This window comes from Empidonax traillii, unplaced genomic scaffold (assembly GCF_003031625.1).
Source record: "Empidonax traillii isolate 1590-97213 ecotype Southwest subspecies unplaced genomic scaffold, ASM303162v1 scaffold73:size1297144, whole genome shotgun sequence".
Lineage (NCBI taxonomy): Eukaryota > Metazoa > Chordata > Aves > Passeriformes > Tyrannidae > Empidonax > Empidonax traillii.
This window is the reverse complement of record NW_020955266.1, coordinates 503,838-527,646: the sequence shown is the minus strand read 5'-3', so window position 1 is coordinate 527,646 and position 23,809 is coordinate 503,838. Positions and strand designations below refer to the sequence as shown.

Genomic DNA, 23,809 nt, shown 5'->3' with positions numbered 1-23,809 from the left:
CTTGAAATAAATACCTAGGTTTATAAATAGACCTAAGTTCAGGATGAAATAAATCCAAATAAGATACTATCAAAGCAATGCACAACGTCTATTAGAAGATAGAAAAGGGGCATTAAGAACAATATTAACTCAACTGTTAGTAGTTGGAGGCCAGCTGCTGCTCCAGTCTTTTTTTTTTTTTTTTTTTTTTGAAGTCTCATCTTTAGGAACTGAAAACTGGAAAGCAACTTGTTGAAATAAACACGAGGAGGGACAAAGAATGGACAAGACCTTTGGTGGTATCAGTTATCACAGCTTCAATAATACCTCAGAGGCTTTACCCTTCTTTCTAATGGACTGACTGCCCAGTGCCCACAACAACAGATCCCCTTGGTGTTTTAGATGTCATCCATTGCAATTCCAGGGTTAGCAAACCCACCTTTGCAAGGACACCACGGGCTGCTTTGAATTACCACAAAACTGCAGCTGGTGATGGTTTAGCACATAATTTGAAAGGTACTGCTGCCAAATTGAGAGCTCCAAACCAGTGGAGTCAGCCCTGCTGAATCACTTCTTGCCAAGGCCAGGATCTCCCAGGAAGTTTCTCATGACAGACAAGTGAGCTTGTTCTATGACACTAGACATGATTAAATGTCAACCAGAGTAGTTATACTGGAGCAGTAAAGCCTTTCTGCTATGAAGAAGCTGTAGAAGTGCATTCTTGTGCCCATTCAGGGCTCCTTTATGATTTCAGTGTTGCTCTGTTATCACAGATAACCAGAAATTAGGAGCACACCAAGATGCACATCTGAGTCCTCACATGTTCCAAACTGATGAAGTCTCAAGGACAACTGAAGTGACAGAGAAAGAGAAGTCCTAACACAGAGTATGATCTAGACCCTGAACATATGTTTTTCTCTGTATATGGTCTACTAACAGCAAAGTTTGCACGTACTTGTGAAACGATACTTAACATTGCTTTCCTGTTCTAAAGTCAATGATGAGGGTGAATAAACAAGGTACTTTACCTGCTGCTTTCATTTCATGTTTACTTACTAACAAATCTGAGAACATGAAATACTGTAGAAGCATTAGAAACAATCACTTAAGCAGCAATGCATTTAATTTTTTATGCACTAAAGTTTTTGATATTTGCATAAGACTTTTGACTTTCTAAAGCCACTCTAAATCAAAAATCACATTATTAAGCCCTCTAAAAATTTATCACAAGTCAGTTTACAGATGACATTGATGTCTTATTGCTATCCATTCCTCCTGGACCATTTCTAACCATTCATTTTTTATATTCCTGCAGTGCTGAAATATGGTTCACACCAGTATCTGTCCTTTTAGTAATCACCAAAGCAAAGCTTGGCAGTTGTCATATATTGCACTCTTGAGAAAAATGCTAGTAATACTCTGAATTGATTGAACAGCATGGAATCAGAGCTAGCTGGCAGAGAAACCATTTAACTGATTTCAATTCATAAATCTCTTTTCCCCTACCCTGTTTTAGTTTAGAAGCTGCTAAATGTTGCCATTATCTTGTGATGCACAGAATGAACCAATTATTTATAAAGATATTAATTTAAATAATACGTGATTGCATTCATTAATGTTCCATGTGAGCAGGCAGATGTATGGATCTTGCTGAGTAGCTTCCATTTATGCACAGTGAGCTATAGAATGTCTGTAACAGTCCTTGGCCAGCAGATATCGATTTATTTATTTCCCCAGAGGTCAACATCAGGTACAATGGCCTTCCTTGTCTGAAAAATAAAGTGATTTTAAGTGAGTTTTACCTGCTTTAGGCCACAATTTAAGTCCTTGAGTGTGACCTAAAATGATTAGTAAGACACAGTGTCCCTGATGTGACAAGGTTTAATTAATTGGTAGGGATGCACTTAGTGTCTAAAGCAAAAGCCGTTTTTAGGAAGAAAAAAAAAATAGTATGGCTGGGAACTGCAGTTTAGTTTCAAACAATCATGGAAATAGGGCTTTGAAATTAAGTCCATGGAGAACCAGGAGATCAAAGGCAAATGGACAAATTTTGGGGGACCAAAGGCAGAGTTCTTGCACTGGTGAATGGAAGAAGGAATCCCAGCAGAGGATTCACTCAGTGGGAAGTGAAAGGGTTTGTTCATCCACCACAATCATCCATGACAGGTTGGAAATCCCTGGAGACTGAAACCCACAGTGCTTTCTGCCTAAATGCCACCAGACACCACACTGGAAGTTATTCTGTTGTGCTGTTGCTGATTGCTTTGGTCCTTATGTGAATCCAGAGCAAAAAGGCAGAGAAAGTAAAACGATGTTATTGTTTGTGACAGAGTGAAGGAGTGTGATTTGCAAATTAATAAGGGTTTGCATTGTTTATTAAAAAGGGCTGTTTATCTGAAAGGGGCTGCATGCTAAATTCACTAAAATGGATAATCAAGAGACAAAGCTGGGCCTGAGAGAGAACTGAAACCTGGGGAGTTTCCTCAAAAGCACCATTTCTTCTGGGGAATTTATCTGCATGTAAACTCATTAAGTATCTTGTGCTGAGATTCTGGATCTTGAAATCCAATTATCTCTATCAATGATGCTCAGCCTTCAGGACCTGAAGAGCCACCTTCTCAGGAAATGGAGAATCACACACACAAAATAACACAGCATAATTCAGAATAACATCTGATGGTGCTTGAGTTGTAAATCGTGTGACCTGATACTGCCCTGCAGTTGTTGGACAGCATGTAAAGCAATATATGACTGCTCACTGAAACTTTACTGCTAAAAATTGGATCAAAGTGAAATAAACACTTGGCAAATTGCATTGCCATCCCTTTTGCTCCTGAATGGAATGGGGTAAATTTTCTTCTAAGCCTCAGAGCAGAAGTAACTATGAAGACACCTGATGTGTAACAGGCCACAGACTGTGCCTTTTTCCCCTTGTAGGCTGTGGGGTAAGAAAACAGTGATGTTCTTCAAATTCTCCTGTCAGACCATTCCTTTGCTTTAGGAAAAAGAAAAATATTATCATATTTCCAAGGGGTCTAAAAAATTGTAGGGAAGTCTCAATCTGGTTTATTATAAGGCTTCCATTACTAACACTGAAATAAAATAAACTGTCCAAAGGAACAGACTAGAAAGGTATAAAGTGGAAACTTTAGGCAGAAATTTTGTAATGGAACGGCTTGGAACATTTTTGGTCTGCCAAGGTGGAAAGTGAGAATTAAACAGGTAACTGGTTTATAGAAATTACTAAAAAGGTAACTGGTTCACAGAACTTTACTTAAGCAATGCTCTTCACTGCCCAAAAACAAAGCCAAGGGAAATCAGTGGTAGGGAATGAAAGAGGTAAGAGGAATTATTACGTCTGTGATCACATCACCCAGGTACTATTTGAATTTCTATAGATTGGTCTTGGATTCTGTTCCTGTGGGTGAACCACTTCTGCTCCTTCTTAAGTTAATTTCAAAAGTGAAGCACACAAAGTAGAAATGCTGTTTTCAAAACTAAGTAAATATTTTTCAAACTCAGATAAAGCTGATTTCTAATTTCATATTAAAAAAAATCTGTTAAAAATTTGAAGTTACTGTTCCAAGAACAACTGCACTGAACATTTCCTTCCATCTAACTCTCCCTTACAGCTTGACTCTCCTCCCAGCACCCCTTCCAAAAGAGGTTTATAATTTTGACTGTGTGCATCTAGCTGTCTCTCTTGTTCACTGTGCATGTAAGCTAGCTTATTATAACTCTGATTTGAAACCACATCAAATCCCTTTTTTATTTATTCACCATTTTTCTTAGGATCAGTTCCATAAAATCCTTTCATGTACAGCATAATCACAGTTAAGTCTTGCCTAAGAAATTCCTTGGCTGCTGCAGCAATTGGTTCAGAGAGCGCTGAAAGCTGAAGTGCTTCAGCCCATCTGAAACACACCTCTATTTTTAACACACAAAAAACATTCCCCAAGAAGTGAACACAAATATACTACCTGCCAAATCAAACCCTCACTGAAGCCTTAACCACGAGCAAAGAATTTTCAGTAAGGCATGGAAATTGCAGCCTTTTCCTCAAAGGAGAATTTGGATTCAAATGTTTTAGAAACCTCTCTAAGACAAACCACAACCAGCATAAATCCTGTTCCTGTGACATGGTAGAAGGGCATCACTGCAGGATAATATTTGTGAGCATGGTAAGAACACCTCATTACCGATGTAGCATCTCCCAGCTTGTCAGTGCCTCCGAAATTTTATCAATAATCAGACATTTGCCTCACTCTGAGCCAGTACAAAAACCCAGCTGAATTCTTAGAATTGCTAAGGACATCGAATATTCTGAATCTCCGGGGTTCGACTCACTGACAGCTTCCATGTCCTTGACTTTCTCTTTTTGTCATTCTGTAACTTATAACTAATGGGAAATATGCAAGCCTTTACACAAACAGCAGAGTCAATAAAACTCCTTTTTTTTTTATATCAAAATTAAAAACCTCAACATATTTCTGTTTATAAAGCAAAATGTATATATTACCCTGAAATCTGGGCCATAGTTGGAAGCATTACTGTCCTTCAGTAATAACAATAGCACCTTTTCATCATTTCTGTGATAAAGCTTTACATCAATTCTGATGTATTTGCACATGTACCACCAGAACCTCCATGGGATGTACAGAGCAAATTCCTAAAATCTCTGCTGTTTCCAGCAGATATCTCATTTGTCATGACAACAAGCGAAGGCAGATAAATCATTTTCGAATAACCTTTTGTTAGAGTCTCTGCTTGCTCTGATATTGTAAGTTACAGAGCCTTTTCATCTGCATTGTTCTGTGCTACAGATTGAATAAGAGACAACTGCCTGCATGGAATAAGCAATAACAACTTTAAAATACCCTTTTAAGCACCCCCCACAATAAGGGAAGCAATGCAAAAACATTAGAAACTAATGAGTATTTCCAAGACCACTAACAGGTTCAAGATGTTTTATTTATAAAATAATTTCAGAATTGAAGTATCAACCCTTCAGTTGGATAAACAGAATTGATAATTTAGTTATTTGAGGAGTGTCCTTAAAACGCACTACATTGTTATTCTCTCTTGAAGCTGACAGATGAAAGTAAATGCTTTAGAAATATAAAATATAGGAGACGTTTTTTAAGTCTACTATCTTCCTTTATTTTGTCTACCAGAACATGAACACCTACCTTTCTTCCCCCTGTGTTTAGGCGAAGTGGAGTTAGGAAGGGATCAAAAATCATATGGCTGGTTTCAATATTGACAGGTGACTGTCTTTTCCCAACAGAGCAAAGATTCCAAGCTGAGTTCACCAAACCCCAAAAGGAGGGCACTGCAAAACAGAAGAAAAGTGCAAGTTTAAGGAAAGTTTGGAAAGGCTGGAGCAACATCTTCAGGGCAGATGGCCAGGTAATTAAACTGTCAGACTGTCTGCACACACACGGTGAAACCGAAAATAGGCAAACTCATCGAGCACTTGAATTCAAAACTTCATACATAAAGGCTAAAATATGTTGTTTCATATAGTTTTTTATTAGGAAAGATGCATGAGTTGTTTGTGTTTTTTTCCTTTTTTTGAAGTAATCTCAGATTCAATAACAAACAGCTCCTTTGGTACTATAGAATATTTACTGAGCAATAGGAATGTGACTCACTAGTCCTTATTCTAACTTTGCATATATTCATCGTGTCCTTGGACTGAAACTGTCCCATTCTACTCAGCTTTTTAAAAAGCCTTCACGTTAGGAAAAATTAATTACAAACCACAGAAATGTTGTCAAATCACACACAGTAATCCCAGAGAACAGAACAGGCTTGGACCATATAGGGATCCCCGACTGTGGACTGGTGGGGCCCTGGGCAGGAGCACAGGTGCTTTTCCCGGTGGGTGGAGCTGCAAACAACCCATCAGTGGGCTATAAAAGGCTTTTTGGTTGCTGTAGTCAATTGTGTTCAGGGCTTTGCAGTGAGACTGATTGCTCCTGCTCGCAGTTTTTGGGTACTCCAGTGGGATTCACGTGGAGTTTTGGCTGGATTTGAACCTCACGTGGAAAATATCTTCAAAGTATTGTGGCCTCAGGAAAACGGGTGATCCGAGTGAGTGTTTTCCTAATGTGTTTCATAGACCTCAGTTCTTTTCTGCCCTCTAAGTTTGAGTGTATGTAGGTGTAAAACTTTAGTTGGGTTAATCTGTAGCTTTGTGTAACTCTTCTACAAAACTAGATAAATTTTCTGGGAGGTTCTTTGGCTGTTGCTTGCACAGCACAACTTCAGCGTGAGTGTCTATGCAGGAGTGATGGAAAGTGTTTTGCAGCTGTTCAGTATTTGCTTACTCCAGTAGTTCATGTGCTATTGTCCCCAGATGTTACTTTTAGTACAAAACACCCAAAACCTCAATTTTCAGCTGAAACTTTGTCTTTCTTTGTGCCAGTCTGTCCGTGCAGCTACAGGTGCTCCACATGCAGGTGAACTCAATTAGTCAACACCGAAATGGTGCAGCCAGCCAAGTTTAAGGTTTCCTTGCATACAAATTGGAAGTGACTGCGTGCTGCTAAAACCTTAAATTCGTTGGTGACATACCTTTTCTTAACACCTGAAACAGACACTCAAATCAGAATGTCTTAGGATGTACTGCATGAAATCTCCACGGAGGGATGGGTGCTGTAATGCTCTACAGCCATGGGAAAGCAATGATCAGGGAACAGCACCCTGAAATGCCCAGACTTGCAGATGCCCACATCAAATTATGTCAGTAATTTTTTTATTTCAATAATAAACTCCGTGTGAAACCATCCCAAAGAAGGTCAGGTGGAAGGCCTCTAAAATAAGTGAAGCTTTCTGTGACCAGAAAAGTGAATTGGCAGTGAATGGTCTTAAAAATTTATCTGGCTCCTCTGTTTACCCTCCTGGTCAAGTCCCAGTTCCAGTGCTGACTTACACGACTGTGGAAGTTCACAGAGTATACCAAATGACAGGGCTAATGCTTTGAAATGAATAAAATACATGTAGTGCAATTAAAACCAAATCAGCACACACTTAATTATTTGTGGTGGTTTATTTTTGTGTGTTTTTTTTTGAAGGGAAATACCATAGGGGCTCGCTTCTGCTTTTGTCAGAGAGAAAATCCCTCTTTATACAGAGACCTAAAATAAAAGTTTAGGTTAATTGAGAGAGCCTGGTTTCCCTTGATAAACTCCCCTGTGGTATTATCTGTGTTGTTATTTAAAAAAATGAATTAATGATGAAACTGTAGGGCTGTGGGATCAAGAGGGAAAACATTAAAAGGGAAGTCTGTTGCTTCAATGGTTTATGGTATTACTAAAAAAAAAAAAAAATAATCTGGTCAGAAATACCATCGGTATTGGTAAGAAACAAGTTTTTAGCAAACTTTTAAAAAATAAATAAACAAACCAGACCTGGTAAGTGCAATAAAATGGCAAACCAAACGGGCCAGTCCATTACCTTCAAGTTGATAGTAGTTAAACAATTTATGATGCAACCGGGGTTGACCCAGAAAAGCCTCACTGGAAAATATCTGCTATGAGGGGATGTTTTATAATGTTATTTCTGGTTTTGACAGGGAACTTGCCCTCTGTGCTGTGCCTGCCACACCAGCCTGCCCCCAGGAACTCGAGGACGCCGAGCAAAGGGCAGGGTTGTCACCAGACCGGTAAGTCTGCACCACAATCTTTGCTTCCTTTCCAAAAATGCCTTGGACACTCGTGCTTCCCAACCTCTCCAACATGTGCCTGTTGCTGTTTTTTTTTTTCTTTTGTTTGTGTGCACAAAAAGTGCAGCCATGGTAAACTTACCCCAGTGAGCAGAATGACTTTGCTTGTGCTTCAACCCAAGGTTAATTAAGGATGACTGGCCTAAGACTGCACACCTAAGTTAACTAGTGGATGGGGATATTAAGCGATATTAATGTCTGATTACATTTAATTAAAGTAATTAGTGCTGCTGCTTAGATGCTCAAAAGCAATCTGAAAGTATTAAGAACTGTAATAGAAAAATCTAAGGAGGTTCATGTAGGAAACCAAGGTTTGTATTAAGCTCAAGTACTGAATTAACTGTTTAGTCTAAAGAAATCAGTCCATGAGTCTAGGAAAACATATAAAAATATTAATTATTTTTTATTCTATCCTAACTAGCAGATAAGGTTCTACTAGGGATTAAATCATTAATGAAACAGTATCTCCTTCCCCACAATTATGTTGTATTTCCATAGAAATCTAATCATGAATGGAATATGAATCGAATGTGCTGCTTCTCTGAAGCATTTCAGACAGCAGCCTGGCTCCTGTGCTGTACAGGAGCTCCTCTGACATGCTGGTTTGCATGCAGCCCACATACCAGCTCAAAATCTCATTTAACGAGGTGCTCCAGCTACTGGTTATTGTACCGAAAGTCTATATATAGTGATGGTGTCATCTCTGCCTTCCTCCATAAATCCCCCTAAACTTTCCCCACTTGAGAGCTGAGCTTTTGCAAACATCTTACATAGACATAAGGTGATAAGGTTCTGTCTGATCAATGCCTTCAACCTTCTCACAGCAGAAAAGGGAATTCAGAGTTTATTTCCTCTGTATGTTGGTGCACTGTGGACAACAGACTTTTGTGCGTGTTATATGGTGAGAGGGATTGCTTATATTTTATACCTGTGCAGAAATCTCTGACATCTTTATTCAGTCTGTATCTTACTGCACCTGCTCTCTTTTCAATTTACTGGGAACAATTTATATTGAGATATATGAAGATGCTCCAGTATCAACATGACACAATAGAATGAGGGATTCTGATGGCTTTTACCAAACCTATGCATAACAACTGTGAAATAATAGCAGCGAGGACAATAAAGCAAGGATTGAATGCTATTCTCCTGGTGATGAGTACCAAGGATTTGCCTAAATAAATATGAGCCTCCCCTCTCCAGGGAAAAGCAATGAGTGCCCCATAAGGATGCCCTTCTGCAGGTACAGCAAACTTGCAGATAAGCATAATGGTATTCCCTGCAGTGTGTGCTGATGGGAACAGGCTGCATCTGTGCTGGGAGAGGAGGCAGCAGTTCTCCCAGGATGGGAATGTAGGTGTGTGCTGGGTATGGCATCTTAATTGCTTAATCTTGGGCATAAAAAATGATGCTGGACTCAAAGATCAAGGTTGTGAAAGGGCTGTGGACAGGTAACCAGTGTTAACTGATTCAGTCTGAGCAATGCAAGGACTCTGATTTAGGAGTAACTACAGAAGCAACACGTTTTTGTGTCAAAGATGTGCAGATGGGATGCTCAGGGACATGATTTACTGGTGGACCTGGAGTTGAGTTAATGGTTGGACTCTATGTTCTTAGAGTTCTTTTCCAACCTTAATGATTCCTAATTAACAAATTCATTTGTGTTGGTCAGAACTTTAGGATGAAAACCACAGTAACTTCAATTACCAAAGCCCTCACTAAAAATCTGCATCAGTCTAGGAGAGACAAAAACCAGCAAATGTGATCCTCTTCTTATGGTGTTTATTTTTGTAGATGCTTATTTAGTCCAAGCTATCTGCTACTGGTCACTGTCAATGGCATGAGATGGAGTCTAGCCAAGGCAGTGAAGTTATTTCTGTGTTGTGCTGCAGAAAGTCTGTAACTTCCTCTTTGAAGTTTGCTCAACTTTCAAGAGCACAGATTTTTCTGATTTTTTCTTTTTTCCAGTTACCCCAGAGTTTGAGTTTAAATGAAAGGCATCAACTTATTCATGCAGCAGGTCTTTGTTTATGTTTTTAAGCTTTACCATTGGCCTGGCAATGGCATAAAACACAATCAGATTGTGTTTGTGCAGCGATTATTCTTGCCCTGTGTAATTACTGGTCCCTCAGATAAAATCTCCAGCTACTTTATTGAAGCTGGGAATTGAAACCACAGAGAGAATCAGCTATCTATGTACATCAATAAAGCAGTCCATTAATTATTTCCACCTACTCGACTTGAAGAAAATTATCATACTAATGCCTCTGGATAACCACATGACCTGCTCTGCTTCTACATAAAAGCCAAACGTAGAGCCATAAAGGCTTTGAGAGATAAATCAGGGACACCAAAGAAATGGCAGAGGATAGAATGGCATTCATCTCAGTAATTGGTCACAGAAACCTCCACACTGCAGTAATATTAGACAGTATCACAATGGTTTCAAATTTGAGAACTGGAAGTATTCTGAGTTCTTTTTGAGAAGCAAAGAGTTGATAGATGAAATATATCTTCAAGAGTAAGACAGCATTGCCATTATTCAAGAGATAGTAAAAAATTTCCATCAATAAATCTTGAAACGTGTAAAAAAAATGAAATTGTGAAGAACTCTAACAGCATCATACTACATACTGGTAATTCCATACTCCTAATTCCATCCTGGTCTGTTCAAATGTCATCTTCCCTCTCTGTGAAGGATTCTCAATGACAAGAAAAGTTCAACAACTGCACTGGTTAAACGAGAGAACAGAAAACTGAGAAGGGGAAATTAGGATGTAAGGTTCTGGAAATATATTTTCTTTTAAAAAGTGGTAATTTCCTGCTATGCCTTTAATAGTCACATCCTGCAATGCCCTCTTCAGTTTACCTTTTAAATTATAGCCGCTTATTTCTGCCTAATTAAACATTTTCTTAAATCGGGAGTATTACCTGGAAAAAAGTATTTAGCAATCACAATTAGTGACCTCTAGCCTTGCAAAGCTTTTACTTATTTTTATCTACACATTTGGGATACCAGTGTAGAACACAGTTCCACTTCTTTCATTACAGTGATTAAACCAGACTAATTCACTTCTATAAATTACGTTAATTTTGGGGTAAAGAGTAGTTATACAACAGTATGTAATTACACTGTTCTCTGCCACACTGTGGTGAGTCAACACACATATTAAAACTATACAATCAAATGCTACTTTTTAGTGCTCCTGAAAAATATAGGTCAGCTGCTTATAAAGGCACTTACAGATGCTTTTCCTATTGTCTTTTCTTTTTGCATTATTCATATGGTAAGGGTAGGAAGATCCAAAACTAAGCAACAAGTAAAAGCCTTCTAGGGCCATGGCTACTACTATTGTGAAAATATAATGTGCTTCTCTTTCATTCCAGTCAAAAGGATATTGCAGTCTTGGGGAAAATGGTCTTTTCATGTAATGTGAGTGAAGTTCCTGCTGCTGAAAGGTTTAGCACAACTATGGCAGGAAGTGGAAATGAAAACAGATTAAAGGACAGTTTGGTTTAGTGGAGTTGGCACGAATGGCTCATTGAAGTGTCAACCCTGGATAAAGTAAATCCTTGTTGGCAAAGAGTTAATAATAAAAGAGGGGAGGGGAGGAAGGAGACAGTCTTTCCCTCTTTTCTCAGCACATGGCACAGAGGGGACACATGGACTGGACCTCCTGCCACTGGGGGACATTGGGCTCCCTAAACATCCCACTGCCTGGGATGTGTTATGAGAAAGGAGCTGCATCAATAACCTGCCACTCAGCTGGCAGGTTCTGATCAGGTCTGGTCAGTCCCTCAGTCATCAATCACCGCCAGGTCTCAAGAGATTCCCCTTGAAGCAGGCAAAGAACAAGTTGGCCATCACAACTGAGCACATCTGCCTGACACTCACTGTAATTTGGGGGGTGGAAAAGAGGGAGAGTTTGGCCTGGATTGGTTGAAAGGGAAAAAGATGAAATGCAAAAAAAAAAGCTGTGATGGTCATTCTGGACTTTAAACAGGGCTTTGGATTGAAATGCAGGAAGCCCAGATTTTGGGCTATCATATGGTCTCTAATCTTTCCTCCTCATGCCTTTTCATCTTTGGTTCTTCTCTTTGTGCTGTAAAACTGGGCACTATGGCTGCTGCTATTAAAATGAATGACTGTTCTGAGGCAGGGGAAGTGAGATGTAAGATTTGAAAGAAGATCCAAAAGAAAGGTGAAGAAAGCTCTTTACCTAGATGAAATTGGAACAGAGGAGAAAGTTCTTCAAAGAAAAGTAATTTGGAACTTATTGTTTTAAGGAAAGGGGAAAGACTGCTTATCCAGCAGATACCTTGAGCTCTGTTCTGTAGATTCAGCTTTATTTTAATGTCTCTGGGATACTATCGATCCTTCTGCTGGAAAATATAAACGAAAGGGGGAACATAAAAAATAACAAAAGACAGCGTATTTATTCTATCAAAAGTGCTCTTTCTGGGTATCCCAGTGCTTCACAGCATCCTGTTACCAAAACAAACATAACTCTCAGGTAATGAGTAGGAATTTAACTATTTATTGCCAAATTCAGTGTATGTCTGCATCTGTTGGTGCTTCCTTTGTTAGGATGAGTATAATGAGCATCCTACTCTGAAAATGCAGGGTATTAAGGGATTCAGTTTGGAGGGGTAGGTGTAAGGAGCATTTAGTAGGGGTTAACCAGTCCTACTCTCCAAAACATTTGTGTGGGATGGCAGCCTCTTGAGAATTACTTGTAGCTCTGCAGTATTTTGGTTTCCCACAAGACTCTTACAGGTAGTGACAGCAAGGAATGCAGAAATGCCCTGACTCTGCTGACTTGCAAAGACAAGTGAGGAGCAAGCACAGAGTTCACCAGTGAGTGCTGCAGTTTGTATCTGTAATGACAGTTCATGACAGGAACAGCGATGTTCTGTGCTCTGGTGTTTTCTAGAGTAATCAGGTTCCTCTGACCCCATCCCACAGGGCTCTGGCTCTGCCTGGGGATGCTGTTTCCACAGTGAGATTACCAAAACTCTGTAACTTTGATTATTTTGGAAAGGCCAGGAGTCCTGAGGACAGCTGACTTGATGCACTTACTCACAGGCTGGGGAAAAAATGTTGTCTGGGCAATACTGGTCTCTTAGAAGTCCAAGATGGTGCTGCCAAGCCACAACTCCAAACAGAGCCATTACTACAAAATACTCTGGAATGGCAGGAAACCACAGCCTCTCCTCAGCTGCTACATCAAACTGTTCAGCTAATTGCTGTCCAGTGACTGATCTTTCACTGGTGATCTACTGGTTTTCCTCTGCGTGGTGAGGACTCTGAAGGTCTGATATTTCTGTTAGGGAATAATCTGGTCCCTGCCTCCCTGACAAAGTGTTGTACACATGGCATGTGGCATCCAGCCTTGCAGATGGGCTGCTGAGCACAGAAACCAGCTTAATCCTTACCTAGGAAGACTTGCATGCTTAGGGACAATTTAGATCTCCTGTACCAGGTGATTTATTGGAAATACTCCTGGGGTGTTTCTGGTACCCTGTGCACGGAACAGGCAGCAGCAGGAAGGGCCTTGTGGTCCCTCTCACTCAGGATGAACCTGTTTGGGTGTGATACCAATAACTAAGGATCTTCTCTAGAAGTCTCACTTGCTGTCTTTTGCCTTCCTCCTGAATGAGTGTTTGCATCTGATGGGTCTGTACAACATCTGAGAAACGCCTCACACAGGAATTCCTGTCTGGGATGTAAAGGGATAGCTGAGTGCAAGGGTATTTTTTTGTTTCATGCCACATTTTCTGGTTTCTGTATCCTGTGTGCACACACAGGGCAGATACACTGCATAGGAACTGCAGTTCCTACCCAAGAAAATGCTGTATTGTTAATCAGCTGACAGGTGGTCACCGGTATGATGAGTTTAAGGGAAGAGAGGAAAGGATGCACTTTTTCTTAAAAACTGGGACACTTACATAACCTGAAAAGTCTATAAGTGTGATGTCTAGTCCAGAAAAATCCTGTATAAACAACATAAATACTGAATAACTTCTTAAAGAGGAAAGAAACTGCACTAGTGAAAAGTATCTGTAAATTCCCCACAAACCAGAGAACAACTGAAATTATTTATCTTCACCAAATGGATAAAATGTAACATGTAAAATATAACTGGGTAGGCATCTCGTCTTATACAAATACTCCCTCTTGAATCTTCTGATTGTTAGAGCTGTTGAAGTTGGTCTGTCCATATGGCCCTCTTGGCTTTTGTAACAAATGCAAGGTAAATACTACATGCTTACTCACACTTTTGCTTAGCTGTTATTTAAACAAGTTTTCTGTGTTTAATTCTATATGAACTCGCTATCGTTAGGAGCTCCTCAACCACTGGACTGTAGTATGTGCTGCTCAAACACACTGCAGGTTTTTTGGTGACAAGGTCATATTTCAAACCTTTTGGTCCATTAATGCACTCAGTTTTGAATGGTGCTGTGAATTCTGAGCTTCCAAACAACCTTGCTGATCTTGCTGAGGCTGCTTTTGGACAGAGATACAGCAAACGAAACTGCTGAGTTCTGCTGTCAGTGGGGAAACATTTTGCAAATATATTGGTTTTCACAAGGCTGTGAAGGTTCTTAAATACTCACCTAAATGTGTATTTAATGATACTCGTGTTTTTTTCATTTACCTCGAAGTTTTGCAGTCAGATGCAGAGGAATGTTCCGCAGCACTCCCATCAGACAGTGACTGGGAAGGTTCTCAAGCTGGTTTTGTCTGTAAACAAACCAACTCCCGAAAAATAAATACTCTAGATTGTTTGGGAGTGGAGAAAGGGAGGAGATATGGACAAAGCAGTGCAGGGAGGGCAGTGGGAGGTGAGGCAGGTGCACACTGACCCACTGCCATTCCACACACTTTGGGAAAAATGAAGATAGCCTGAAAATTTCAGCAGCCACAGATTCAGACTGCAGAGCTGAAATTTATGCTGAACTTAACATAGAACACAGATTTTGATCTTTACTCTCATACTGCTTTGCTGTCCAAATTTTAAACCAACTCTGCAAAAAATAAGTAGAAGTGTATATATCTCTATCTACCTTATTTAGTTACATTACAGGGACTAGATCTTTAGTGCTAAGAGTCTGGAAGACAAGGATGTCGATGATATTTGTTTTAGTGCTTCAATTTGTTTCAAAAAAGGCTTTCTCAAGTGCTGCAATGTCTTATTGAATAGGAAGTGCTGAGTCAAACCCTGTCAAGATATTGCCATAGTTATTTCACCAAAAATTAAGCAGGAGAGGGCAGATGAGGTGCTCTTAAAGGGTCTGCACAATCAGGGGGCTGTGCACTAAAGCAGGGCTGTGCATCACAGCAGCTTCCCAGCTGCTGGCAGGGGCCCAGCAGCTACAGGAGTGAGCATGAGGTCAGAGAGCAGCCCCCAGGACAGGCTGCTCAGGGGGATTATTTGAGCACAGCCCAAGGAGGCTGTTGGTGTGAGCCAGAGTGCCAGCACAGCGTGGACAGTCCAGTGATGGAGGCTCAGGGAGCCACCTCCTGTGAGCTGCAGGGTGACACTCTCATCTCTGCTGTGACTCTGATATACTGCTACTGCTGCTCCTAATCTGATTGTGCCTGATCTCCCTGTTAACACACACACATGGACAGCCACAAGGAGCGACTGCCCCAAATTGCTTTGGAAGCCTCTGAGTGCTGGCAAACACACAACTCAATCTAGGAACTGAATCACAAGATCAGATCTGCTCTGTGTGCATCAGCAAGGATTGATGCAGGTTGCAGGCAAGGAGTGGATGCTCCCTCTTGATGTAAGACAGAGTTTGGGGATGTGCTGCTGTGCTGTCACCAGTGCCACAGCCTCAGTGCAGAAAGCCAACAGGAGAGACTGAGTTGGGGACGTCAGATCTGTGTTCAAGGTTAGATCAAACAGCCCCTGCAAGCAGAACCCTCTATTATTTCCGACTAGCAGCCCCACAAACTACGACTGAAAAGCTGTTTAGCACAGCAGTGATCTTTGCAGAACCCCTCCCTAGCTGTTTTCCCAACCTGTGGGTGTGTGCCTGGCTCTGTGGCAATCACAGAGCATCACAAAAAAACACTACTCGTCTGACCACTGCTGGTAGGTGGCATGAAGTTTGTAAGGCAGTTACCACGTGACAATTCCTTCCTGTGGTTTACAGTGGCTTTTTTTCAGCTTGTGAAGGATGACAGTAGCCAGCATGTTATTTGTGTGAGAAATACAGCAGTGCATGAGCATCTTCTGAGCTGCAACTGCTCTGCCTTGAAGAGCATCACAGCAGCACCCAACACATGTTACAATGCAGTGGGGGGACTAGTAAGAGAGGTGCAATGCACAGGGTGCAGAATGCTAAAATCTTAGAGGCACAAAGACCATCATCTACTTCCCAGTGTTGTCACGGAGAGAACAGAAGGCCCATAGCTCTAGAACACTCAGCCTATTTCTCTCTGCCAGAGATTGTAACAGCTCAGAAGGAATGAGCATCAATTGCTTCCAAGGGAGATGTGTAAAAGATAATGTATGTTGCCTTTCTGGCAGCAGAGATTCACTAGAAGATAGTGCCTTGGAGGCTTTATTACTCGTGACCTTCACACAGAACCGAACACATCTTATTTTCTGAGTAATATCAGCCTGTGGATACGGCATTTGATGGTCTTTCTAGCAGTAGAAGATTAAAATCATACCTGCCTTGCAAAAAGAGGTTTAGGAAGAAAATTGTTAAATGATTACATCCAGACTGATTAGAAAATTTATGACTATGCACATGGAAAAGACTGCAAAGATGACTAGAAGTACATTCTTATGGACCCAAGCTCCTAAATCAACTCCAAAATTTATTATGAATATGATTATCAAATACACCACTTAATAAAAGTTGCCTAGAGGCAAAATCTGTAACTTCATAATCACTGAAAATATAAATTTCAATCGACCCCTGTGTCACAGGCTAATGCTTTTAGGAATCAAAATATGAGCAGAGTAATCCTGGAAATAGGACTAATCAAACTAATTCCTTAGGCTTTGGAACTACCACCTCTTAACCATTCCTACCTAGATTTTTTAACAAAGCAATTCTTCTGACTTAAATAACCACTTGGTTTGGTTGGTTGGTTTTTTTGCTTGTTTTCTTTTCAGTTTTAATTTGAGTTAGTTGATTGAACCTACTGCAGCAGGTTTATTAAGTGCAGAGAAACTGCACCTGCCAAAAGGTTGTGGTCCCACATACTGGTCAGTCTCTTCCATCAGTGCACCTGCCTGGCTTTAACATGAGCAAAAAATCAAAAGTGCTCCTTTTTAAACACAAATTCGCTGTAAGTGTTTACTATCAAGAAGTTTTTTTCAGTATGACCTGAAAGGACCCAAAGGAAACTAAACATCCTTCTTGCAATCAAAACTGTATTTCTTTCTGGTTTATTTAGCCAAGTCTCTGCACTGTCCTAGGTAGGAAATAGAATGAATTTTTGAGACCTGTGGGACAAATAGAAATTTTTCTTATAAGAAAAGCTTTCCACCTTGATCTCTCACAACAATGCATACAATGACTTTTCAGCCTGAGCTGTAAGAAAGGTATTTTATGAAGTTCCTACCCTGCTTTTCAAAGAGCTGTAGAAATTTTGTTGAACTGGAGCGGTACACATGGAAATAAAATCCCTCTTGGCTTGCACTCATCTCAGAAGAGCACCAGTGGTTTAGCAACTATAAGCTACGTGCAGTGCCTAAACTTCCTCCAGTGAGCCTTTCTTCTTTAACAGAAAAGACTGAAGATATTATAAGGATAATGGAAAGTGCTTATTTCAGAAATATTTGCTAAGTAAAAAAGTGAACACGAATTGCAAGCCTTCAGCAAAAAAAACAAAATCATTCTCATGGCTGGTGTTGGCTGCTCTGCCTTCCTTTAATCTGCCCTGGACTGCCCAAACCTCCCTTGGCAATTTAATTGTTGTGCCGGAGAAGTAGAGCAAAGTCTGAGTCTCACAGGCAGGCAATTGTCATTGGAAGCTTCACCTCCATCAGTAGTGATGCCTTTCCTTTGTTCTGCACTATTTGCTGTTGTCAGCTGGGGTTACAGATATATCTATTATGCTGCCAGAGGAAACCAGCAGAGCAATATAATGACAATTCCCGCACCACTTACAACCAGCCTGCTACCTAATGTATGAGAGGAGTATTAATTTAGTTTCTGTAGCATTAACTGTGGCCAATTTAATAGGAAAATGGTCTCTATACATCATTTCTTGGGACTTGGCCCAGCGATTTGCTCCTCAGTGTTATGATGTGCAGTAACGCTTTTTGCTATATTTGCGTGCGAGTTATTTCAGAGCCTTCACAATGCCTGGTTCTGGTTACCTCACTGATTTGCTATGATTGTGCTTTTAGTAATAATCACTCTTTTGAAACTTCAGTCTGATGATTTCAGTAGCAACACATCCTAAGGTTGAAAATCTTAACAGCTTCAAAAGGAAACAAAATAAAATTTTAGTGCTTGACTTCAAGTGCTTTCCTGAATCACAGATACATTCTGAACACAAATCAGTTGCCCAAAGATACTAAACAAACTATCCACATCTAATTTCAAATTTATGTTTCATGTCTCTTACAAGGTCTGAATTTCCCTCTTTAACTTCTACTTTTTGGCATGTTTCATGCATGTTCTATTTTTGCTATGCAGCATATAAAATCAAAGTGGACACAACCTTTCAAACAGAGGGGATATTTGCAGGTGGTTGAGGAATAATCCCTATATTTTTTTTGTTCACATAATTGAGTTTGCCCATTTTCAGTTTCTTTTCCTTCAAAAAATACACTCCCATTTACAGAAAAAAACCCCTCCATAAACTGTAACCTCTGGGAAATTTCTTCTCTGATACCATCTGAAGCTGCTTCTGCTGGTGGAAGGATTTTTGTGATGCATTTTAAATCAAAAGTTCTTATGAAATGTTGTCTGGATACAGCAGTTCAGATGGACTGACTAATGTACCAGTCCACAGCACTCATCACAGCCCTGCCTGGGTATCTCCAAAGATGCCACTGATTAGGAAATCTCCAGTTCTCGAAATTTCTTTCAAAAAGTAGGAAGCACAGTTTTTGCAGCCTAGTGAGGCTTCTTTAAGATCTCTCTCTCTCTTTTTTTTTTTTTTTTTTTTTTTTTTTCTTTTCCCCCTGAGGTAACACTTCTTATGAGTCCTTAAAAGCCTGAAAACACTCTGTAACTCATTAAGCACTTGAACCTCATTTTCTGCACTCAAAACAAACATATCACCTCCAAGGCAACCGTGGCTCTCCATAGGCTGGAGATGCATTAAGCTCACAATCAAAGCAGGTGTTAACAGAATTAAAAACCCAGAACAGTCTGATGGATTCAATCTTCCTCCTGGGAATTATTCCTTATGTGTATGGTAGGGGTGGCTCTTTCAAACAGGCATGACCTCTCTACTGCTTTTGGCTACTCAGGAGTTCCTGGTAAAATCATGGTTGGTCCCTCTGGAATGGGGAAACCCTTAATCTGAGATCCAGGGGATAGTTTTATTTAGTTTATTTTTAAACTGACTCCTAAATATTTAATATCTTTTTGTAGTACGAGGTGCATGAAAATTTGATTGTGACAAACCATCTATTAGATAAGCTGTGCTGCGTTACCTTGACGTCAGATGAGTGCAGATTGCTTGTCTTGTCCTGCCTGCTCTCATACACACTCACCTCTCTCCTAACTCAGCTCTGTGAAGCAGTATCTGACAGGATGCCCCGTGGCTCACATTTAATAAGGAATTTTCTTCCACTCACAAGAAAAAAAAAACCCTCAAGATGGAACCTCATAAGTACATTGAGCTTCTCAATCTGCACACTCATACCCTCATATTTCGTCATGAACGAGGTTTAATGAAACAAATTGAAACTCGAGTTTATCCAAAGAGTTTTTAAATTCTTTCTTCTTTTTCCTAGTTTTTGTTTTCTCTTGTAAATCAGCACTTCTAAACTGTACAGAAATCCTACTAAATTTTGCATTAGAAAACAAATTCCACAGCTCCTGATGTTGGCAGTGATTGTTCTGGCCACTGACTGTACGGGAGCAGGTGGCACTGGGCACAGTAAATAGGTTTAAAATGAAGTAAGCTTCTTTGCACTCCTTAAACAGGATGATACTCACAGTCTGGACTTAGGCTCAACATTAAATAAGATATAACTTTAAGGCAGGTTACCTGAATTTCTGCCATAAGATAAAAGCTCCTTAGAGCCAAATATCGGCCACGGCTTTTAAGCAAGCAAATAGGCAAAGTTTCACAGGTATGTTTCTAATTACCAATTTTGCTCTTTGCCTTGACTTTTCCAGAAGGAAAAGAAACTGTCCTTTCTAGTTCTTCTGTTTCCAATCCCTGAATCTGTGTGTCTCTCAATTTGGGCAACTGCTCACACAAGGCAGTCTTGTTCAAATGTTTTCTTTACTACCAGGATGATCCTCCCCTCTCAGATGCTGACACACTCCATCATTTTCATCTGCCCATTATTGACTGTACACATTCTGCTACTTAAAATTAACCAACAGTGGCTTCCAGCTTGTCCTTTAACACTTACATGCAAACCTGTCAGTTCTTCACATTAAGATACATTTACTCTTTTCAAAACACCTCCAAGCTGACTACTAATCCCACAGTCCTTGACTTCATAGGCAGTATAAACTTTTAAATGGTAATTGAGTCATCTTTTGATGAGCTGAAAGGGTGAGCAAAGTATGATGTTGCCAAGAGCATGCTGTTTGCTCAGCAGTAAAGTTTATGGAGTACTGCTTCATTCAGACAAATTATTAGGCTCAGTACAGGTGGTAGCTGGATGACACGCAGTCATGATGTACAGAAAATCCATACCCATTATCTGGCAGCATCTTCCCGCCTTGAGATCTGTGAATTTACAGCTGCCTTTGGAGCTGTGGCCGACAGTGCCATTCAGCATGGAGCCTGTGGCACTGCCCTGTGCAGGGCATTAAACTCACAGGCAGAAAAGACTGTCAGGAGGATCTATTCCTCTTTTTTTTTTTTTTTCTTTCTTTATTATAACTATTAAAACTCCTGACACACTGCAGATTTTCTGCCATTAGAACTACAGATGGGGAACAGAGACAGTTTTCTACAGGTCCCCTCCCTGCAAGTACCGTGTTCTCTTTTGCTCCAGTGAATTTCATGAGCTTCTTATTCTGTTGTTTTTAAACTGAGTCTGTCTGGATCATTCATGAGTCAATAGTGCTGTATTTGCTGCCAGGTTTTTATCTCATTGACAAACAGAGCCACTGCTGAGAAACATCCTGGTGCAGTCCATTCATAACTAAGTCTTCTGTTTCCATTTTGCAATAGTACTTGCACTAGAACTTCCACATCATGTATTGTCTGCTGATTTTGGGGGTCAAATTTTTATTTTGAATGTCACCAAAGCGCCTGAATTTCAGAAACTGATTTAGAAAGTGGTTGAAAACCTGAGTGCCTCTTTGTTAGGCTAAACCAGATTTTGTGTACTTTTCCCTTACATTATCTTTATTTCTTATATTTTAAATAGAAGGTAAAGGATAAAGTAGCATTTCAACTTTATCAGCAGATTCAAATAATTTCTTTCCATTTTCTGCTCTTTTAAAAGAAACTTTTATCATCTGCAAGGCATTTTCAGCGCTGGACCCTTGAAAATCTGTCACCCAGGTTCTGATAACGATACTGGGACAGGAAATCCTTGTTTTCAACGCAGCATTCTGTTTACTGTTGCTAAAACCCCTATTAAAAACATGATAAAGGAGAAATATTAACTGTAAGGATATTAACTCCAAACTGGTGAGGCTCTGTTTAAATTAATGGAGTTGTGCTGAATTTATTAAAAAAATGAGGGTTTGATTCTCCACTGTTTTCTTTCTTTTCTTTTTCTTCAATCCAAGTTGTCCTTAACCTCTAATATTTTTGGATGAATTGCTAAATCCTCTGATGGCTCATCTTGCTGAACATATAGCATAAATAGCATTCCTCCTTACGTAGTTCTTGATTGACCCAGTTTCGCTGTTGTTCTGAGAAATTCTGGCTGCTGTCTCTTGCTTTTATGAAGCTTTTATGTATTGTGCTGCATTCCATAATCCTCACTTGTCCTCAAGAGACTCGATGCCAAGTACAGTGCTACAGCTCCCAACAGAACGACGCCACCTCCAATTTAGCCTCGACTGGTTTCACCTTGTGAATCGAGGAACTCAGTGGTGATGACACCTTTGATTTCCTTGGATTTCGTGTATTCCAGCTGACAGGAACAATGTCAAAAAGACAAACTAAAAGGTAGAATCTATACAAGTAGAATCCAGTCCCGTGTGACTTGCATGTGCCTTTCTGTCCCCAAAATACGATTTATAATTCCAAATTACTTTTCAACAAAACTTCCCTCAAACTCCTGTTGTGGACTCCTGAAACTCCCGTGCCCTTGGCTGTACACAAACCCTGTAATTCTCTGACACCCTCATTTCTTTTCTTGTGTTAAGATTAAAAAGAAACACATAAAAAAGCCACGCTCTTCCACATTTTCTCTGTGATGTCATTTATCTCACTATGATTCTTCTGACAGCTTGTAATGCTTCCAGAACTTGCATTTCAAAGCACTTTCTTCAAATCTCCTTTTGGATGCCGTGGTCTGGCCTCAGTTCACCCAGCTGAAACGTGGCCAAGGGTTTTGAGGAGCAGCAGAGATTTATTTCAGAGGAGTTAAAGGTGGAATAAGCAGCTTCAGGCTGCCTCCCTCCCGCTCCAGCAGTTCTGGAAGGTTGGGCTTAGCTCTTCTGAACTCTCCTAGACGAGGCTGGGCACGGGCAGCACCGAGTGTGATATAATGGCAAAGCAGCATTTTCTCAGCTTCTGCTGAGGAGGGCTCATCAGCTTCTGAGAATCCAATCCCTCAGTGGCAGAAAGGAAAATACTTTGTAAACCTTCATTGTCCCTTCTCTCTTCCTGGAGAGGGAGAGAAAGCACAGGGAGTACGAGCAGCAGGGAATGGCACAATCAGGGTTGTTCGTGGGAACTGAGGGTGAGCTCTGTGTTATGCCTAGAACAGCACAGGCCACAATAAAAATGTTCTTCAGAACCAAAGGAGAAATTAATTTAGCTTCTTCCTTTTTCAGGCTAATAGAAATCCCGCTGTGGCAATCTATGTATTAAAAAATTAAGGGTTTGGAGGCACCATTTATACTTATTGCTCAGCAACTTGAATGATCCTAAAGACGTCATCAAGAAAGGGATAAGAAATTTAACTTGTTCTACCATTGTGCACTAATTAAACTGTTTAGTGCAGAGATCAGCATAAATAAGGAATTAGCAAACAATGATGTGAGCAGAGGATGATTTGTAATATCAGCACATTGATGCACTGGGCACAGATACTGTAATTTGACTGGCAGCACTTTATTAAGTTTTGGCAGGATTTAAGCAGCCTGGGAGTGCTGCTATGGAGCTCAAGCACATTAATCCAAGCTCCAGCTCTCGTTAATACTGATGAGTGAAGGCAGTTAATTGAATTATGTATGAAGTACTGCTGATTAAATATTTCACTCCTTGCTATAGAATTAACTCTGCTTTATTAACAGCCACTGTTGTCTCTAATAGTGAATGTCAGAGGGACCTTTTCTCAGCCATCCACTCTCATTTTCTTCTAACCATCTGCTCAGGTTGCTTATGTAGGTACCCATCTATTCCTACTTGTACTGACCTTTGAAAGAAGTATTTTTGCTTTTGCCAAATGTTTGTGGGACACTGTAAAAACTTTATTCCCTTATAGAACATGTTTCAATGAAATGTTTCAATCCTTCTCATTGACAATAGAAAGAGATTCTACAGATTGCATAAGCATAGACTTTTGACTGATGCCATCTTGAGAATGAAATACAGCATTAATAGACCATTCGCATTTTGCTTTGTTGCTGATTTCTACTTCCACTTGTCATAATGTTCAAAAAACCTGGATATAAAACCTCTGTTGATGAGGGAAAGAAAGGAAAAATCCAGGCAGGGAATCTCAGGTTACAAAGAAATTGTAAAGCAGGGCTTTACAAAATAAATAAACCAGTGTCCTTTCAGGAGCTCTACTGAACAAG

The 23,809-nt window shown here is 40.1% G+C and overlaps 1 protein-coding gene across 1 annotated transcript in view; it reads right to left on the bottom strand.

The window, feature by feature from the left end:
* The window catches only part of CA10 (carbonic anhydrase 10), a 174,388-nt gene that overhangs the window by 99,131 nt on the left and 51,448 nt on the right, over positions 1-23,809 (bottom strand). Inside the window, exon 3 of the mRNA XM_027880602.1 lies at positions 5,169-5,311. Coding sequence (XP_027736403.1) covers positions 5,169-5,311 — 143 coding nt within the window. The remainder of the gene's footprint in view (positions 1-5,168; positions 5,312-23,809) is intronic.